This window comes from Symphalangus syndactylus, chromosome 7, assembly GCF_028878055.3.
Source record: "Symphalangus syndactylus isolate Jambi chromosome 7, NHGRI_mSymSyn1-v2.1_pri, whole genome shotgun sequence".
NCBI lineage: Eukaryota > Metazoa > Chordata > Mammalia > Primates > Hylobatidae > Symphalangus > Symphalangus syndactylus.
In genome coordinates, this window is record NC_072429.2 from 79,513,129 (window position 1) to 79,534,838 (window position 21,710).

The 21,710-nt window shown below is 39.6% G+C and overlaps 1 protein-coding gene across 4 annotated transcripts; it reads left to right on the top strand.

Annotated features, from left to right (window-relative positions):
• The first annotated feature begins 928 nt into the window (after nucleotides 1–928).
• On the top strand, nucleotides 929–18,156 carry LOC134737222 (cyclin-J-like protein). 4 transcript variants are annotated; one of them, XR_010121908.1, is made up of 5 exons: nucleotides 7,706–7,837; nucleotides 11,010–11,199; nucleotides 11,980–12,108; nucleotides 16,013–16,054; nucleotides 17,813–18,156. XR_010121908.1 is itself a non-coding variant. In XM_063643358.1 (3 exons), exons 1-3 carry the CDS (start codon nucleotides 2,180–2,182, stop codon nucleotides 17,913–17,915), a joined length of 303 nt encoding a protein of 100 aa, XP_063499428.1. In that variant the 5' UTR covers nucleotides 929–2,179; the 3' UTR covers nucleotides 17,916–18,156. The 4 variants fall into 4 exon arrangements, 1 of the variants encoding a protein (XP_063499428.1); XM_063643358.1 differs by lacking the exons at nucleotides 7,706–7,837; nucleotides 11,010–11,199; nucleotides 16,013–16,054 and adding an exon at nucleotides 929–2,250; XR_010121910.1 differs by lacking the exons at nucleotides 7,706–7,837; nucleotides 11,010–11,199; nucleotides 16,013–16,054; nucleotides 17,813–18,156 and adding exons at nucleotides 7,407–7,518; nucleotides 14,229–14,254.
• The last annotated feature ends 3,554 nt before the right edge of the window (nucleotides 18,157–21,710 follow it).

The following is a 21,710-nucleotide window of genomic DNA, read 5'->3' on the forward strand; positions in this document are numbered from 1 at the left end:
CAAAGGTCTTGAGATCTGCTGTTGTGTGCAGCTTTTTCCAGTGTCACAAAGGCTGGCGATATTCTTAAGGTCCCCTATCTCGCATCACACAAGCAAACCTCACCCCATTGTATCCAAAGGCACACACCACATCCGGGAAGCCAAGGTTGTCTCTGGCCCACACTGCACCTCTTCTCTCTCCTTGACTCTTGCCTTTTTTTTTTCCTGTTGCCCTATACAACATATCTTCCTACCCAGCTACATAGCCAGCAGCACTTTCTCCTTCTTCAGGCAAGTATGGTAAAGTGCTGTGGGCTGTTAAGTGGGAGGAACCCCCAACAGCCAAGAGCAGGAACCGCGTGTAGAAAAGAGGTCGTAGCAGGAAATGGGTGTAGCATAGTTCACTGCCAAGCTCGAGATTCAGTTCAACCACCTGTCCACCAGTTTCCTGCTGTAGGGGCTCCGGGCCAGATGCTCGCATCTTCCTCAACGTATGTGTGGATGTTCAAGCAAGAATCTGAGCTCTAAATTTGGAAGCAAATGCATGGGTATCTATGTACAAGATGAGATAAAGTGGAGAATTAAACTCTCAAATTCAACCCTGAATTTTATCAAGTTGCTATTAAAGATGAAATGAGATGTTATCAAGTTGCTATTTAATGTGAAGCTATATAAAACATACATATATTTTTATTATCAAATACACATATATTCATTATACAAGAATCAGATGCAACAAACATTGAGCACTGATTATATACCAAATAATCTGCTTGGAAAACAGATTTAATTCTTACGTTGGTCCTTCCCCGTAAGTCTAATTTTACTCATTTTACCAGCAGGGGGTGAAGGAACAGTTTGACACACTGATCACACACCACAAAGTGGCCAAGGAAGGCCTTTGACCACAAATGCTGGGGTCATCTCACGAGATACCGTTTGCCGTCTCAGCACATGACAGCACATTTGGAGGCAGCCTGGTGAGCAGTCAAGAGCAGCAGTGGTTATGCCTAGGGAAGAGCATGAGTTAGAACATCAGCATTACTTCTTTCCAGCCGTGGGAGCTTGGACCAGTGACTTCACCTTTCCAAGCCTCAGCCTCCTGATCTCTAAAACAAGAATAATCATAAAATGGGCCTCAAAGAATTGTTAAAGGATTGAATGAGCTTCTTATGTCATGCCTGGCATATTTGGCACTCAATAAATTGGAGCTACCTATCATCTCAGAGGACAGCGCTTAGTCCTTAAGTTGCTCTTTTTAAGTTCGGGCACATTCACTCACTCATCGTATCCTCCCAGATCGGAAGGGTTGGGCACAAGAGGAGCTCCCCAAGACAGGTGCTCCCTGGTCTGTAGTCCTCTTTATGGAGAGCTAGTGCACCCAGTACCTCCTTAAGACAAATACTCCCCACCACCCAGCCTCTTGTCTGGCACCAGAGCAGGATTGTCAGGGAGTGTGAGTAAGCAGCCGGCAAGAACCCTCATTGTCTGGAGGCATATCCACACCTGAAATCTCTTATCAGCAAACATTGAGGTTTACTGCAACTGAAGGGCCTTGTGTTGGTATCAGAGTGCTGCCTTTCTAACATAATCACTTCCCACTTGTACCTTCTAGATGTCTAAGTAGGAAGAGCTTCATAAATATTTCTCACACCATGTTAGAAACTTTAAATCGGTTTGAACTGGATTCTTGTTAAGAAGAAATTCATTTCTAATTTAATTTTAATTTTTTTGGCATGTTTGCTCCATCAAACAATTATCCTGCCTAACACATTATGTAAAAAAAAAAGTTAAAAATAAGGGAGTCACATGACCTTTGAAGTTAGAAAATAAATCAGAGAAGAATAAAAAGGGGAATGAATTGTTCTAAGTATATCAGAAAGGCTTTATGTATTCAGAAACTCATTTACTTTTCTCCAAATCAATATGCAGTGCTCAGCACAGAGAACTATCAGAGAACTATTGAATATAAAGCACAGAAGATAACAGCAGTGATTACAACATGCAATTGTGCAGCTGTGATATCATCCCCTCCCCCTCCACTGGGTCCTCTCCATCAGATTGGTTGCTATGTTAATATTTTAGGCTTAAAGGACCAGAATTAATTCGTTCAGTCTTATCTCTGATGCGACGGTTTTCTGTCAAAAATTCCTGACGGAATTAACAGCCAAAATGAAGCAAGATAATTGGAGACGGAGCCATGCAGCCGATCACGCCATCCTTGGAATTATCGGCACACCATCATCTCTTGCTTGGATTCAGGATCTTGGCGTGAGGTGATCCCTCTTCCCTATTCTACAGAGCGACAATTTTGAGCTATAAATAGACCACCCCATGGTTGTTTTCTACGAATAATGAATATGGAGTATGATCTTCCTCTGTTTTGATGAACAACTACTACTACAACAATCAGATGAAATCTAGCAGGTAGCTGGAGGAGGTGTTGCAAAGCCCCTAAAAGTGACAAAGTTTGAGTTAAAGGTATATAGGCTGATTATCTTACTGCTTCTTATTTCGCATGATAATGAAGTAGTTTTCTATTAACAGAGAGGTCCTATGACGTAGATAAGATCCTCCAGAGGATTTTCCAGTTCATTTGGCCTTACAGTAAAACAGAGAAGTGTTTGGGGCAAGACGACAGAAACACAGAAAACTGACAGCTGGAATGAGAATGCGAAATTTACAGCTTTTTGATACCTAGTTCCATCTCTGCCCCTCCCCCAGTCCATCCCCTTGGATGTTTTCTTTCTTAAATAGAAATATGGAGAAACAGAGGAGGGAAAGAATTATACAAGTGTCTGACTGCCAATAAAGAGAGCACCTACTTCGTGGTCAGAAATGATTAATCTTTATGACCGTTCTTATCACCATTTACTCAGGAACAGTTGAGAATTCAGTCATGTGGCGGTGAGCAACTATAATCTTTCTAATCCAGATTTTCTACTTCTGCCTTTTAATCCCTGGTTGATTACTCCCATCTAGGTTTCTTCCCTCTAAGAAATTTGCTAAAGTCCCCAAAAGATTTCTAGAAGGAAAAAATGCTACCAAAGATCATTCTGGAATTTCAGGTATGATCACTGTGTAGATGAGGGTGTTTTTGAACTTGGATGGGCCGCCCAATGGAACAATTCCCTGCACCTCAAGAACAACTTTCTGAATTTGGCTAAGGAGGCCAGTAGTTAGGTATCAGCAGGATCTTGGAAGAGGTGGTAAGCTGAAGGAGGAGGAAGGTGAGGAGCAGATGAAATTGAAGAAATGAGATATCTCCCTTGATTATTTCTTCATAAGTCAGCAGAATTTGGTTAGCAAGGAGGGAGGGAAATATTTGGTATGTTATTAACAAAGCTGGTGTAATAAATTATGAAATAGGCTGTGGCAAAAGGCCTGTGAAGTACACCATGTACCCTTATCAAGATGGCTTCCCTTTGCCCTAGGAAATTGCTTATGATTACGATGTTGGGTAATACCTGTGTTTTACAGCACCCATTACAGATTTGCAAAAGCCTCATCACTGTCACTAGGCACCAAACCTCATCTTCTCTGATTTGCAGCTTTAGTGGCAGTGACCGACATAAATAATTAAATAATTAAATATGCACATAAATCTTTTCTCCAGTCACTTGTCTAAAATTTTCACTTTTCTAAAGAGTAGAGAAGATTAATTTTTAATGTTATTAAATTAGAATAAAACCTAAGAATAGGCACATTTGAACATTTGAAAGAATGATCTTGCTCTCATTATAAGAGTGACATCTAAGCCCCCCTGCTACACCCACCTCATTCAGCTGTTACTAAAACTTCAAAGGGAAAATAATTCATTAAATTAAAGGACTAAGTATTGAAAAGCGTTAGTTGAATTGTTGGCTAATATGACCAACTAAACTTAATTAGAAATATGGTCAAAAATAGCATATACTTTCCAACTCTGTTATCCACAGAAAGGAAAGGGAGGTGAGATGTAGCTAACATTGTAATGTTTGCATGATTCTAAAAATGATTTTTATTGGATTAAAAAATACATTATATACATTTTCACAGCAGGAATTAGAGGTTGAGTCAGACGTGAATGAAAGATCTCATTCCGGTCCTTTGCACTTACTAAGATAACTTTTAATTGCAGGACCACCAGCCAACTATAGCCTCTTAGCTTGGCTCTGGAAAAAAGTCATGAACAGTGTGTGTGTGTGAGTGTGCGTATGTGTGTGAGAGAGAGAGAAAGAGAGAAAGGGAGATCACCTGGAATCATTTTGAAATATGACTTCCCCGTACTATTTCCTATCATAATGACATGTAACATTGTATAAATGGTGAACAGTGAATTTATTTTATTAAGTGTGGTTTAAAGTGTTTTAACTAATAGCAACAACCATAGCAAAGAAGACAATGTTTTGATTCTGGTCCTCCTTAATACCCACCTTTAAAATACTTTCTTTAAGAAATATTTAAGAATATATACCCGAAGGACTATAAATCATGCTGCTATAAAGACACATGCACACATATGTTTATTGCGGCACTATTCACAATAGCAAAGACTTGGAACCAACCCAAATGTCCAACAACGATAGATTGGATTAAGAAAATGTGGCACATATACACCATGGAATACTATGCAGCCATAAAAAATGATGAGTTCATGTCCTTTGTAGGGACATGGATGAAACTGGAAACCATCATTCTCAGTAAACTATTGCAAGGACAAAAAAACCAAACACCGCATGTTCTCACTCATAGGTGGGAATTGAACAGTGAGAACTCATGGACACAGGAAGGGGAACATCACACTCTGGGGACTATTGTGGGGTGGGGGGAGGGGGGAGGGACAGCATTAGGAGATATACCTAATGCTAAATGACGAGTTAATGGGTGCAGCAAAACAACATGGCACATGCATACATATGTAACAAACCTGCACATTGTGCACATGTACCCTAAAACCTAAAGTATAATAATAATAAAAAAAAAGAATATTTTCTTTTTCTAGAACTGCAGCACCAGTATCAATACAATGGTGGGTTCTTTGATCTTTTTATTAAAATTTTTTTTTAAATGAAACCACTAAGAATGATGTAGATATTATCAAGTACACATTACTAGAGCAATATTGAATTTCTGTATAAAGAAATTTAAGTATGTAATAATAGACCACTCATTTTATAAAATACTTAATTCTATAAAATTTTAGTCAAGATGATTTGATTAATCCACTAAGTTTTGTTCAAATTGAATTTGACTAGATCTTACTTAGGAAAACTGACTTCAAATTGCTGCAAACTGAATCATTGTGTGTTCGAAGTATGCGAATCTCCCAGGTGAGACTCAGGATGGCAACACAGGCATCTAGAAGCAATTTAAGAAGTGATTAAAGCCCAAGGGCATGGTGAAGGAAAAGAAAACAAATAACAAAGCAATGGCTGCATAGCACGTGTTATTGTTAAGGCCATCAAAGGTAATTATGAAAAATATCTTAGACAAGGGATTGATGCTCTCTTCTTAGAATGAATACTTTTAGTAAAACATCTTTAAAATATCTGTTTTAAAATTTTTGTATATAGATGTATCAGAGATCTCTCTTTTTAAACTAAAGGGAGACACAATGAAAAGTCTGGAGATCAGTTGTTCAAAAAGTTTAAGATTAGCCAGGCGCGGTGGCTCACGTCTGTAATCCCAGCACTTTGGGAGGCCGAGGCAGGTGGATCACGAGGTCAGGAGATCGAGACCATCCTGGCTAACACGGTGAAACCCCGTCTCTACTAAAAATACAAAAAAATTAGCCGGGCATGGTGGCAGGCGCCTGTAGTCCCAGCTACTCGGGGGGCTGAGACAGGAGAATGACGTGAACCTGGGTGGCGGAGCTTGCAGTGAGTGGAGATCATGCCACTGCACTCCAGCCTGGGCGACAGAGTGAGACTCCGTCTCAAAAAAAAAAAAAAAAAATTTAAGATTAGAGTTATTTAACCTGATGATGTCTAAAAGTACACCTTTGCCTCTCCCAATGAAGCAAATGTTGAAGGAAAAAAAAATCCTAAAGCATGAAAAAGAAACTTGAAGCAAAGTATGTGATTGACAATTTGGTGTACAATGTCATTCACAACAGTCTTACTGATATGACTTCTGGAGCTGGTTTTTTCATGTGTGAGCATTTACCATTTTATGTTTAAGTTTATATCAATTTTTCAAATTGCCTTTAAACTGTTAGGCCTGTAAAAAAAAGAATTAATTCTGAAGGGAAATAAAATTATCATGCACGTCATTTAGCTTAAGATAAAAGTCATTTCATTGTGTGCCCCGTCTTACTCAAAGAAGGTCTGTGAGTTCTTTTCAAGGCTCAGGAATAGAATTCCAACTAAGCAGGGGGAACTCTTACTGTAATTTTAACCACCTGTGTTCAATAGTCATGGTGATTTTGATTTGCTTTTCTTTTACTAATTTTTTTTCCCTGTTCTGTGGTTTCCATGGTGAATTCCTATAATACAGATAGACTAATCCTGTCTTCCTTTGAGTCAAACAGTTCCAGAGATGATGTATCACAGTGGGCCCTATGAAATCCAATCAAAGCTGGGAGAGGCTAGTTTCTAGTTTCAGAAAAGAAATTTACTCTCAGACAATATATAAGCTTCCAATAATTAGAAAGGAAAATCAGGTTAAAAGATTTAATGAGTTTTTATCTTCATAATTAGTCACATCATTTTGTTAAAAGGGGAAAAAAAACAGGCTTCAATGAGCCTTCTGTACCATAATAACAGATTTGCATGGTGTGTTGCAGTTTACAAAGCTTTCTTACATCTAATTGCATTTTAATTTATATGGTGTCTGTTTACTTTTCTGTCAGATTTTAGAACTCTATTGTGATCACTCATAATCTGAAACTTGAAGCTATAAAGATGGCTAGGGCAATAGAAGATAAATTGTCTTGAATAAAATACAACAGAGAATGATAATGACAGCCCCGGAAGATGCTTGTTCATGTATGATTCCACCTCTAGCACGATCTCAGAGCCAGGGCTTCAGATACAACATCAATGTGAGACTCCACTGGACTTAATCTGATTTTTTAAATTATTATTCAAAATCACTTCCTAGGAGACAGTATTATTATTTAAGTTTAGTTTTTAAAACCATTTCATTTCTACCGCTATTGCTTTTAAGCTTTTCTTGATTGCATTCTTACAGAAAAGCCTCTTTGCAGTCAACATCCACAGAAAAGAAATAGAAGCAATTGATCTACAAGGACCTGCCTTTGAAATATTGATACATTGAGGTAAAATCAAATGCTTCACATTGTGAAAATAGCTAATGCTCTTGTTTGTGAAATTCAAATAAGCATTTCCTCATCATTTGCATAGATCCAGTTTCGCTTCCTAATTTCCATACTGCCACCTGGATGCATTCAGGCTGTTCTGTGACACAGTTGAACTAGTTTAGAAGGTTCCTCCTTTGTCTCTGGGCTCCTTTTCTTTTATTCCCCTAGGACTCTTTGCTGCAAATGATTTTATCTGAAGCTATGTCTGAACAAAAATAGACAAATGGAGAACTGAGGTAATTATACTATTAATTCAAGCAGAAAAAAAAGCACTTCGCCTGAGTTATCTGGCATTTCCCGGCAAACATCTTTTTCTGTGTCAATGATCTAGAAGATTGCCTAACTTCTTTTCTTCAGGGGTGTAGATGTGGCCTATGTCACATGGCTCTCATTGCCTCATTTCCTGCTGCTTCAGACTGTGTCTGTTCTAGGAAGGCTGACACATGATGAGAAGATTCAGTGGTTCTGAGGTACAGTACTTAAGATAACCCTGTGAAGGCTGAGATTGATATTTGAAATTCACAACTGATCTTGGAGCCCGGTACAGCAGTCGTGGTAAGCTGGACACACACACACACACACACACACACACACACACATACATATTTTTTTTTGAGACAGAGTCGCCCTCTGTTGCCCAGGCTGGAGTGCAGTGGCACAATCTCGGCTCACTGCAACCTCTGCCTCCTGAGTTCAAGCAATTCCCTTGCTTCAGCCTCACAAGTAGCTGGGATTCCGGGCATGAGCCACCGCACCCAGCTAGTTTTTGCATTTTTAGTAGAGACAGGGTTTCACCATGTTGGCCAGGCTGGTCTGGAACTCCTGACCCCAGGTGATCCACCTGCCTCGGCCTCCCAAAGTGTTGGGATTAACAGGCGTGAGCCACCGCACCTGGCCTGGACCAATACTTTTATTCATTCATTTACTCACTGAGTGCCTGCTGTGTGCTAGGTCTTGGAGATACAAAGATGACAATGTCTTGGCACTTGTACTAGGAGTTTAATACACATTAAGAAGTAGTTACAACACCACACAGTAAGTTTGAACAATGATTCCATTGAAGGGAAAAGCGTATACCCTCTAAAAGATTTACAGTAATAGAAGCAGAGCCACAAAGGCAATTCTCCACGAACGCACTTCTTCTGCGTCTCTTGTTTGCTTTTCCCCTACAATCCCTTAAAAATGACATAAGCCAGTTTCACTGGAGATTCATTTACTATCTCTTAAGGATACTCAGTCTCTGAGAGTTCTGGGTGGACACTTTGAACAGACCAGGGTTTGGCAGAGGTTTGTCATGACTTTCTGCCAAGGGCTCACCCTGGCAGATGGCAACAGCTGTTTGTGATTCAGTCAAGAAAGTGCAGGAGGAGCCCTGCAAAAATGTCCTTTTTATTACACCGTTGACTTCTTTCCTGAGAGTGGTTTTTCACTGTATCAGTGCATAATTGTTTTTGCTGATGCATTTACTCTAATCATACAAAAATCTAATTACTCTATGTAATGAATCATTAACCATTTCCTTAAATTCATTTCAGTGTTTGCATGCTGGTATTCAATTTATGCTAATAAACCTAAAATATTCATGTCTTTAAGTCTGAGATTGCAGACTATGCTAAAAAATTTGTTTTACTAAATGTACATTTTAAATCTGCATTTTATAAAATACTGAGGTGTACACTCTGCAAGATTATTCTGAAATACACAGCATTCAAATTTTCTATTTACTTTTTAAGCAGAGTTCTTTTTATCTCCTTCACACTCTGAATTCACTTAGCTACAACGAAATGACACATGGTCATGTTTAACCTAAGAGCATTAATCGGTGTTTGGTAATGACAGAAGATCAAAAGTGACTGATGTCAAACTTTTTCACTTTGATTTATTCACATTGAGATTCAGCCTTTGATTCATTTGCTGAAATAGATATTAGGAATAAGTATCTTATTTTTATTACTAATGAGTACCTTACTTTATTATTTTAATCAAAGAAGAGGAAATTAAACCTTGAATCTAGCCATAAAAATATATCACTATAAAATCAGATTTTTTACAGTACTGCCATTATTATTATTACCTTATTATTAAACACATACTATGCACTAAGTGTTCATTTACTCTGGTAAGTGCTTAATGTTCACCAATTCATTTAATCATCTTCCAAAGCCTATGAGGTCAGTATTATTATTATCCTCATTTTATAGATAAGAAACAGATTTAGAGGGCCGGGCACAGTGGCTCACACCTGTAATACCAGCACTTTGAGAGAGGCCGAGGTGGGCAGATCACCTGAGGTCAGGAGTTCGAGACCAGCTGGCCAACATGGTGAAACCCCGTCTCTACCAAAAATACAAAAATTAGCCAGGTGTGGTGGTGCACACCTGTCATCCCAGCTACTTGGGAGGCTCAGGCAGGAGAATAGCTTGAACCCAGGAGGCAGAGGTTGCAGTGAGCTGAGATGGCACCACTGCACTCCAGCCTGGGCAACAGAACAAGACTCCGTCTCAAAAAAAAAAAAAAAAAAGAAAAAAAAGGAACAGATTTAGAGAAGTGAAGCAACTTGCCCAAGGTTACACAGTGTTGCACAGTGGTTCTCGACTGGGTGTGATTTTTGCCTCCTTAGGGACACTTGGCCATGTCTAGAGACATTTTTTCTTGTCACAACTGGACAGGGGGCAGCTGGCATGTAGTCAGTGAAGTCCAGGAGTGCTGGTTAACATCCTACAAGGCACATGCCAGTCCCCATGACAAATAATTATCTAGTACAAAATGTCAGTAGTGTTGTGGTAGAGAAACCTTGGTGTAGCAGCTGTGTGTGATGCCCATGTCACAGCTTCTTGGGCTACTGATTTCTGAGCAGCTGTGGTGGGCAGCTGTGATGGACAGCTGTGGTGACAGTGGCATGCAATTACTAGTGTCTCACTTCAAGTACATGTGGTAGTTGCTCTTTGCTTTTCTGCCTTAGGGCTTTCTCTGAAACACCTGTGCAGGTGTAACTTGGGATTGTGTCGGTGTTATCACCTGGGGGGAACCTTCGACCAGGGTTCAACGTCCCTGTTATTTGATGGGACCATTCCAAGGGCATTCTTCACAATTCCTCTGTGTGTCCCCAGAGGGACTGAGTCTCAACTGCCTACAGTGGTAACTGGCTGGTACAGCAGGCCCTTATTCACCCCGCTTTCTCCCGCTGGTTGAGGGTTGCCTAGAGTTGTTAACACCTCTGCAATTTCAGGCTTTGTTGTTACTGAGCTTTAAAGAAAGCTTTGTGGCAGAGAAACAGAGATGTCATCACATGAGCTTGAGGTGGGATTCCGGTAATTACACTGCAGACTTTGAACTGTCTGCAACAGCTGGCTGAAATCAATAACACACATCAGTTTTTATCACTTCCTTGTCTTACTCCTCATATTCTTTTTCCTAGCCTTGCCTCCCTTATAAACTACCTGTATCCAAGCCCTTATTTTAAGCTGTGCTTTCAAGGGAACTCAAACCAAGACATTAAGCTAGTAAGTCTGCTATGTTATATTGCAAATCCAATGAAACAGAACCAAAGGCTGAGTTTCAGTCCATTCTCATCCTTTGGCTGAGGATTCCCTCTACAGTGTAAATTCCATACTCAATGATTTCACATTGCTTTTTCAGGACTCTAAATTCTCTCACCTCTTTATCTTTTTCCAAACCCAATTATACATCTTTAATGATCAAATCATTCTTTTTTTTTCCCATGCAGGAGCCATATTGGATTGTGAAAGGAACTCAGTGGATCTGGCCTATTGCAGATTTATGCTGAGAATTTCAATCCAGTCTTTGCTTCTGTTTGGAAATCTTTCATGAATCTTTTAATAACTTCCTTACATACATCTTGTTCCCTTAAAGCCCCAAACTTGGCTTTGTCAGCTCTCTTTCTTCATAATCTTTAGGTAACATTTGATATCTTCATCATGATTTTTTTTTTCCTTTCAACTTCCATGATTATATCACATTTACTGCTCCTTCGATCTCTCTCTGACAGCTCTTTTCTTTAATCTCCTAATATCTGATTTTCCTCCTCCCTCCAATCTGAGGCTAAGACTCATCATGGGTCCTTTTTCTATAACCACTCTCTGGGGAGCTCATTCACTTCCATATGGATGACATCTAAATTTCTGTTTCCAGCTCTGAGATATCCCTTAGGGCTCAGGGTCATTCTTCACTGCCTATGCAATTACTAATAAGGAAGCCACAGTATCTTTGAGTAGCATTTTGCAGTTTAATATGATCTCTCTAAAAATGGAGTTAAATTCATCTCTGACCCTCAAACTAGTCTCTGTTTCCTGTCATACCACTGAATAGCTAGAAACGAGGAATCATCTTAAATTCTGTTCTCTTCTTCATTGCATTGTTGGCTGCACACCCAGCATCCCTTACCCTTTCCTCTTCTCTTAAACTCCAATTTTGGTACAGTATCCAAATCCTCCCCGAGGCAGCCCATGTGGCTCAGAAGTCGAACTCTCTCCCAAGCCCAAGAAGGCACTATAATGGTCCATGGAGAATCCTCTTTCCTCATGCCACATTGCTTTAGTAATTGGCATACAAACCAGTTAATGTCCCTGAGATTCAAGAAAAGATTTGTTAGTGATTCTAGGGAAATTCTTTATTGCACTTCTGAAAGAGCTTTCAAGAGTAATTCTCTCTCTATGCGTTTTCTTGCTTTTTCTCAGTATGTGTTCATGTGTGGATGCGATGGAACTGAGGTCGCTAGGTTCATGCTACCTGGAGCACGAGGCTGACAAATACAGAAGCACTGAGTCAAATGAATCTTGGAGAAATGGAGCTGGAAGAAAACTGGAGTAAGCCTGTCCCTGAAAAGGCACTACCTTTGGATATCCAGCAGTGGGACTCAATATTTTTTCTTGTTGTTTAATCTCATTTCTGTTACTTGCAACCAAAGGCTCTTAATGAGAAAATGGCTCTACCTAGTTTTCTGAATGTTGCCTCAGTCTCTCCACTCTTCCCTATTGCAACAATCATCTCTTTAATTCACATCCAATAACTGATAGTCTCCTAACTAATCTACAGCCTCTCATTCTCTCTGAATTCACCTTTCATACTGTTGCCAGGTGACTTTTCCTAAAAGACAACTTTCATGATGTCACTCTACTTCATAAATTCTTATAATGGTTTCTTTTTGCTTTTAGTCCAAACTCCTCAGATGTGTTTTCAAGGCTTTTCATAATTGAATTTCTTTTATATACCCAAGATGATCTCTCTGTATTCCCAAATGTACAATTGACAGTCCTTCCTCCTGATGTTCTCTCAAGTAGGAAATGTTTCCTCTATGTAAATTCAGTATAGCTTTTAGTCTCTATTCAAGTTCTACCTTCTTCTTAAACTTCTCCTGAATAGAATCAGCCTATAAGCATTTAAACTGTCTTTATTAGGTGCACTCTATGTGCCAGGTACTCAACAAGGCAGTGGAACTATGAAGACAGATAATCACAGTCCCTCTTGCCTCTGGGAGCAGGCAGTTGAATGCAATGCTTTTTAAAGTTTTAAGTAATGTGGTCATGCAAAATCTTATAGATATAAATTTGAATTTGTAGAGTTCAATTACCAAGCTAGTGAGACTTAATGTTTCAATTAATAAAAAGTTTGGAATCAAGGTATATAGATAAGTATAGTGGTCTTATATTTAGCCTCAAACTGAAATATACGTCATATTTTATTATGGTTAATTAATATTTTAAAAGACTATGATTCATCGGGCATGGTGGCTCATGCCTGTAATCCCAGCACTTTGGGATACTGAGGTGGGCGGATCACAAGGTCAGCAGTTCGGGACTAGCCTGACCAACATGGTGAAACCCCATTTCTACTAAAAATACAAAAATTAGCCGGGTAGACATGGTGGTGGGCACCATACATCCAACATTATGGTACAGTCATTTATTGCATAACAGCATCTCAGTCAACCATGGATTGCATGTACTAGGATGGTCCCATAAGATTATAATACTGTAACTTTATCTTTTCAATGCCTGTAATCCCAGCTACTCAGGAGGCTGAGGCAGGAGAATTGCTTGAACCCAGAAGGCAAGAGGTTGCAGTGAGCCGAGATTGCACCATTGCACTCCAGCCTGGGCAACAGAGCCAGATTCTGTCTCAAAAAAAAAAAAAAAAATGGACTATGATTCATAGAGTCAAATAGTTGTAAATATTAACAATCTCAGAATTTTATTATTTTTTATTTTTTTATTTTTTGAGATGGAGTCTCGTTCTGTCACCCAGGCTGGATTTCGGCTCACTGCAACCTCCACCTCCTGGGTTCAAGCAATTCTTCCTCCTCAGCCTCCCAAGTAGCTGGGATTACAGGCATGTGCCACTGCTGCCATGCCCGGCTAATTTTTGTATTTTTGTAGAGACGGGGTTTCACCACGTTGGCCAGGCTGGTCTAGAATTCCTGACCACAAGTGATCCACCCGTCTTGGCCTCCCAAAGTGCTGGGATTACAGGTGTGAGCCAGCATGCCTGGCCTCAATCTCAGAATTTTCTATTAAACAGAAGCAACAGGAAAAACTTTTTGAAATTTGCATAAAGTTATTTTATATTGCATAAGTTAACATGTTGATGGTATTCAGTGATAAATTTGATGTATATATATTATTTAAATCATTCATTTATTCAACATATAGTTATTTACCATGTGCTATTCTCAACAGCTGGTTATTTACCAAGGCCTTATTCTCAATCATGTACCCTCAATATGTTGATAATATGCCAAGGGAGAAAATATTAGTTATTGAGGGTGAAAAATGTTAGATATTGAAATGGTTTGTGGCCCCCAAACATAATCATATATACAGCCTATCTGTGGTATTAAAATTTCATAGGGGGGTGATTAGGAAAAAAGATGTCTGAAAAAGTCCTAGGGGAACAATAATGAAAAAAATATTGAGAAATACTTTTTCAGATACTGGGAAGACAGCAATGAACAACACGGAAAAGAAAACCCCTGTCCCGATGGAGGTGATTTTCTCATGGGGAGGATGAGCTAACAATAAACAAGATAAATAAGTAAAATGTATAATGTGCTATGGAAAGAAAAAAAGCAGCACAGAACAAGGAGAACAGTCAATTAAAGGAAGGAGATAGGAAGTGGATGTGTGAGAGAAAGGCCATTGGCACTAGCTAAGGTGACCATGGAAATCTGAGTAAAGAAATTCATGGTCGAGGGAGCAAGGGAGGAGCTCTCTAGAGATGGAACAGACTGTGCAAAGGCCCTGTGGAGAGAGCGAACCTGGCACACCAGACGACCAGCAAGCCTGTGTTCTGGGTGAGGAGGCCAGGAAGGGTATTAAAGGGCCATGCCAAAAAGTTCACATGGCCTGAGTCATGAGGGTTATGTAAAAACTTTTTTGTAATGTTCATGAGAAAAGAAGAAGTCATGGGTGTGTTCTGAGGAGGACATGATGTAATCTGACTTGCGTTTTTACCAGGATCACTCTCAGCACAATGCTGAGAATGGGCTGCACAAGGCAAAAGGAACACCAAGCAACTAGTTGGGAGGGGTGCTAGTTGGCTCAGGCTGCCAAAAGAAAGTAGCACAGGCTGGGTGTCTTAAACAACAGACATTTATTTCTCATGGTTTTTGAGGCTGTGAAGTATAAGACCAAAGTACCAGCAAGGTAAGTTTCATTGGGAGGCCTCTTCTCTTAGCTTAAAGGTAGCCACCATCTCGCCGTGTGTTCATATGGCCTTCCCTTGATGGGTGTGCCTGGGTTGAGGGAGGAATTAGGAGAAGAAGAGGAAGAGAGGGAGAAAGAGAGCGCTTTCTTGTGAGCCTTCTAATAAGGACACTAATCCATTGTGCCAGGGCTCCACCCTAATGACCTCATCTAACTCTAATCACCTCCCAAAGGCCCCATCTCCAAATACCAGCACATTGCAGGTTAGGGCTTCACATGTGCATTTTGGGGAGACATAGACATTCAGTCCACAACAAGAAGCTACTGCAATAATCAAGGTGAGGGATGATGGGAGCTTGGACAACGTGGTATGGTAGACAGAAATGGTTGGACTGTGAATGGGGTTTTAAAGGTAGAGCAGACAGAGCAGTGTTGCTTGATCTAATGTGGAAGATGAGAGAAGGCAGAAGTCAAAGATGTCTAAGGGTTTTGGATACATAGGTTATCAGTATTATTTTTACTATGGTTTTCAATATTGGTAAGTTGAACAGGATGCACCAAAGCACTTAAGATTGTTTGGAACACTAGAGTTTGAAAATGTTTGGTCTAAAGAGTCTTTATTTGTAAATAAATGTGAGAGGCATTTGAAATTAAATTTATTTTTGTTTGACACAATGGCTGGGAACACCTGGCATTTAAAGGACAGGGGCCAGGGATGTAAGCAATCTTACAATGCATGAGAGAGTTCTGCAGAGAGAAAGAAATGTTCTGTCACTAATTCTAACAACACTTCTATTGAGGAACACTGGTGGAGTTGTTTTCATGTATTTGTTATCTTTTAAAAATATTTTATTGCACTTTGATGCAACAGAAAACAGTATCTTTTACTGCCAATTATTTCAAGTACAGTTTCCCCCAGCTAAGTTCTAAAGGCCTTGAGGGCAGAAGTCATCTTGTGTATTTCTCTTGTATCCTTATACAGTGAAAGCAGAAAAATCCCTTTATTTTGCTATGTCTCTTGTTTTCTCCATATGCAGTGGCATACTCTCATTTTATCCATTTCTGACAGGAATGAAAGAAAAGATATATGCAAAGTGGATTTTAATCATAGGTGAGGACTAATTTTTGTTTTAAGGACTCAGCATGCAGGAAATAATATATAAGTATTAGATCTTATTAATGATAACAATGGGAGGCATATATAATTTCTTGATTAAAGCAAATGCCAGCCTTGGTTATCAGATTTCCTTTTTGTCATCACTTTGCCCATTTTCTTAAGCTCATATCTTGACAATAGAATTAAATTTTTTTTGCTAAATCAATCAACAAAAAGTCTATTTTCTAAATCACAGCATAATCCCAACTCTCTAATAGTTATTTCTTCATATTATTTCACAGATTTTGTCCACATGTAGTTAAGTTTTTAAAAATAAAATCTTTATTTTTTAGAGCAGATTTAAGATCACAGAAAAATTGAGTGGAAGGTATAGAGATTTCCCATATGCCCCCTACCCTGAGACATGTATAGCCTCCCCCATGATCAACATTCCCCTCTAGAATGCTACATCCATTACAGTTAATGAGCCTACATTGACACATCATTATCACCCGAAGTCCATAGTTTACATTAGGGTTCACCCTTGGTGTTGTACATTTTATGGGTTTGGATAAATGTACAATGACATATATCCAACATTATGGTACAGTCATTTGTTGCATAACAACATCTCAGTCAATCAGGGACTGCATGTACAAGGATGGTCTCATAAGATTATAATACTGTAACTTTACTGTATCTTTTCAATGTTTAGATATGTTCAGATACACATATACTTACCATTGTGTTACAATTGCCTGTAATATTCAATGTAGTAACATGCTGCCTAGGTTTGTAGACTAGGAGCAATAGACTGTATGTGTAGGCTACAGCATCCAGATTGGTAGAAGTACATTCTGTGATGTTCGCACAGCAATGAAATTGCCTAATGGCACATTGCTCAGAATGTTTCCCTGTTGTTAAGTGATGCATGGCTATGTCATACAGAGTAGTTTCTCTGCTCTTAAGATTCTCTGTGCTTCACTCCCTTCTGACCTCTGGAAACAACTGATATTTTTGTTGTCTCCATTATTTTGCCTTTATAGTTGATTTTTAATTAGAAATAACAAATACTGAATATGTAGTTATTATGACTTTTTTATTCACTTAGAATCATTTTGTAAATACTTTTCAATGTTTCTACCTAATGATCAGAGTTATAATTTTAATAGCTGCATATAGTCTAGCGTATTTACTGTAGCTTTTTCCTTTATTGTTGGACAATTTGTCTTTGGTCTTTCATGAGTTACATATAATATTTCTATCTAGTCTTTTTGCCATTGATTTTTCTCATGCTCTATTAAATATCATCCCCCACCCCCAACTTCACTCACCAATTATTGTCTACTTGCTTGGCTTCTGACTATTGTGATTTATAGCTGCATGCTGACATCAATTCGCCTACCTGCCTTAGCTTCAATCATTGCTAGTGCTTGATCTTTCCAGCTTTTCTTCAGTATTCACATTCTTGGCTCACAATAGCTGGTACTTCTGATACTATGCTGCTGAAGAAGTACTTGCTCTAGTGTGAGGCCCATGTGGGTAATCAGTTGGATGATTCATGGTAAGAGAAAAGACATATCCTAGAATAATTGAAATTTTCTTTTTCTTTCTTTCTTTCTTCTTTCTTTCTTTCTTTCTTTCTTTCTTTCTTTCTTTCTTTCTTCTTTCTTTCTTTCTCTTTCTTCTTTCTTTCTTCTTTCTTTCCTTCTTTCTTTCTTTCTTTCTTTCTTTCTTTCTCTTTCTTTCTTCTTTCCTTCTTTTTTTTGACAGAGTTTCATTCTTGTTGCCCAGGCTGGAGTGCAATGGCGTGATCTTGGCTCACCGCAACCTCTGCCTCCCAGGTTCAAGTGATTCTCCTGCCTCAGTCTCCTGAGTAGCTAGTATTACAGGCATGCACCACTATGCCCAGCTAATTTTGTATTTTTAATTGAGATGGGGTTTCTTCATGTTGGTCAGGCTGGTCTTGAACTCCCGACCTCAGGTGATCTGCCTGCCTCGGCCTCCCAAAGTGCTGGGATTATAGGTGTGAGCCGCCGTGCCCTGCTGAAACTTATTTCTTTGAACAATAAAAACCACATATTTCCTCTTTTGATAAAGTGTAAAATTATAGTACTCTCCCAAGATACTCATGGATTGCTTGATAATAATAAAAAACTAACAACTGGATATTGTTTTAAATATTGAAGAAAAGCAAACAAATCAACATCAGCCATAACATTGCTTCATATGCCAAAACCAGGATGAAATAATGCTTTTGTAGAAGATGTGACCTAGGCTCAAATAGCATCATTTATCAAATGCAAAGGATTGGTGTAGCTCTTGACTTCAAGGCATATTAAATCTAGCAAAGCTAAGGTTCAATATAGATGTAGGTCCGATTTCATGACAAAAAATCAAAGAAACCAATCAAAATCAGAGAACTTAGTAAGTTTGTGGGTATGCAATCTACAGAAGTCAATTATATATATATGATAAAAGAGAAGAAAAGACTCTATTTACAATTCATCAAAAAATATAAAATGCTTAGGAATAAGTATGAGAGATGGGCATGATTTATATAAATAACATTTTAAGATGCTACCAAAAAACACAAAATAAAATGAATAAATGGGAAAGCACATAATTTCTTAGATAGGAAAAGTCAACATCACAAAGATTTAATTCAATAAAAATAACAATAGCATTTTTATTTTGTAATCAGAGACAAGCTAATACTAAAGTTCAAATGAAAAAATAAAAAACAAAATAGTCAAGAAAAATCTGGAAAAGTGATCATAAAGAGAACTAGTTCTTTCACACATTTAAACACATTTTAAATCTTCAATAATAAAAATAATGTGTGAGATCTGGCAAGATGGCCAAATAGGAACAGCTCTGGTCTGCAGCTCCCAGTGAGAACAACACAGAAGGCGGGTGATTGCTGCATTTACAACTGGGGTACCTGGCTCATCTCACTGGGACTGGTTAGACAGTAAGTGCAGCCCATGGAGGGTGAGCCAAAGTGGGTCGGGCGATGGGGGACAGGGTTGATCACCTCACCCAGGAAGCACAAGAGGTCGGGGAACTCCCTCTCCAGCCAAGGGAAGCAGTGAGAGAATGTGCCTTGAGGGACGGTGCAATCTGGCTCAAATACTACGCTTTTCCCACAGTCTTCGTAACCCGCAGACCAGGAGATTCCCTTGGCTGCCTACACCACCAGGGTCCTGAGTTTCAAGCACAAAACTGGGCGGCTGTTTGGGCAAACACTGAGCTAGCTGCAGGAGGCTGGAACGCCAACCAGAGCCAGAATGGACAGAACCATTCACTCCCCTGGAAAGTGGGCTGAAGCCAGGGAGCCAACTGGTCTTGCTCAGCAGATCTCACACCCACGGAGCCCAGCAAGCTAAGATCCACTGACATGAAATTCTCACTGCCAGCACAGCAGTCTGAAGTCCAGCTGGGATGCTCCAGCTTGCTGGGGGGTAGTGGCATCCGCCATTACTGGGACTTGAATAGGCGGTTTTCCCCTCACGGTGTAAAAAAAAAGCCAGAGGGAAGTTCAAATGGGACGAATCCCATTAAAGTGCAGCAAAGACGCTGTAGCCAGACCACCACTCTAGATTCCTCCCCTCTGGGAAGGGCATCCCTGAAAGAAAGGCAGCAGCCCCAGTCAGAGGCTTATAGATAAAACTCCCATTTCCTTGGGAGAGGGCACCTGGGGGAAGGGGTGGCTGTGGGCACAGCTTCAGCAGACTTAAATGTTCCTACCTGCAGGCTCTGAAGAGAGAAGCCGATCTCCCAGCACAGTGCTTGAGCTCTGCTAAGGTACAGACTGCCTCCTCAAGTTGGTCCCTGAACCCTGTGCCTCCTGACTGGGAGACACCTCCCAGCAGGGGTCGACAGACACCTCATACAGGAGAGCTCCGGCTGGCATCTGGCGGGTGCCCCTCTGGGACAAAGCTTCCAGAGGAAGGAACAGGCAGCAATCTTTGCTGTTCTACAGCTTCTGCTGGTGATACCCAGGCAAACAGGGTTTGGAGTGGAACTCCAGCAAACTCCAGCAGACCTGCAGAAGAGGGTCCTGACTGTTAGATGGAAAACTAACAAACAGAAAGCAATAACATCAATATCAACAAAAAGGATGCCCATGCAAAAACCCTATCCAAAGGTCATCAACATCAAAGATCAAAGGTAGATAAATCCACGAAGATGAGGAAAAATCAATGCAAAAAGGCTGAAAATTCCATAAACCAGAACGCCCTTCTCCTCCAAAGGATCACAGCTCCTCGCCAGCAAGGGAACAAAACTGGATGGAGAAAGAGTTTGATGAATTGACAGAAGTAGGCTTCAGAAGGTGGGTAATAACAAACTCCTCTGAGCTAAAAGAGCGTGTTCCAACACAATGCAAGACAGCTAAGAACCTTGATCAAAGGTTACAGGAACTGCTAAGTAGAATAGCCAGTTTAGAGAAGAATGTAAATGACCTGATGGAGCTGAAAAACACAGCATGAGAACTTCATGAAGCATACACAAGTATCAGTAGCTGAATTTATCAAACAGAAGAAAGGATATCAGAGATTGAAGATCAACTTAATGAAATAAAGTATGAAGACAAGATTAGAGATAAAAGAATGAAACGGAACGAACAAAGCCTCCAGAAAAATGGGACAATGTGAAAAGACCAAACCTACATTTGATTGGTGTATCTGAAAGTGATGGTGAGAATAGAGCCAGGTTGGAAAACATACTTCAGGATACTATGCAGGAGAACTTCCCCAACCTAGCAAGACAGGCCAACATTCAAATTCAGGAAATACAGAGAACACCACAAAGATACTCCTCGAGAAGAGAAACCCCAAGACACATAATCATCAGATTCACCAAGGTTGAAATGAAGGAAAAAATGTTGACAGCCAGAGAGAAGTGTAAGGTAAACCACAAATGGAAGCCCATCAGACTAACGGCGGATCTCTCTGCAGAAACCCTACAAGCCAGAAGAGAGTAGGGGCTGGGCCAAAATTTAACATTCTTAAAGTAAATAATTTTCAACCCAGAACTTCATATCCAGCCAAACTAAGCTTCATAAGCGAAGGAGAAATAAAATCCTTTACAGACAAGCAAATGCTGTGGGATTTTGTCACCACCAGGCCTCCCTTACAAGAGCTCCTGAAGGAAGCACCAAATATGGAAAGGAAAAACCAGTACCAGCCACTGCAAAAACATACCAAAATGTAAAGACCATTGACACTATAAAGAAACTGCATAAACTAATGTGCAAAATAACCGTAACCAGCTAGCATCATAACAGGATCAAATTTACACATAAAAATGTTAATAAGTTCCTTGACACCAAGGAGAGCAAAGACACAATGTACCAGAATCTCTGGGAAACAGTTAAGCAGTGTTTAGAGGGAGATTTATAGCACTAAATGCCCACATGAGAAAGTGGGAAAGATCTAAAATCAACATGCTAACATTGCAATAAGAAGAACTAGAGAAGAAAGAGCAAACAAATTCAAAAGCTAGCAGAAGACAAGAAATAATAACGAAGACAAGATCAGAGCAAAACTGAAGGAGATAGAGACACGAAAAACCCTTCAAAAAATCAATGAATCCAGGAGCTGGTTTTTTGAAAAGATTAACAAAATAGATAGTTGGCTAGCCAGACTAATAAAGAAGAAAAGAGAGA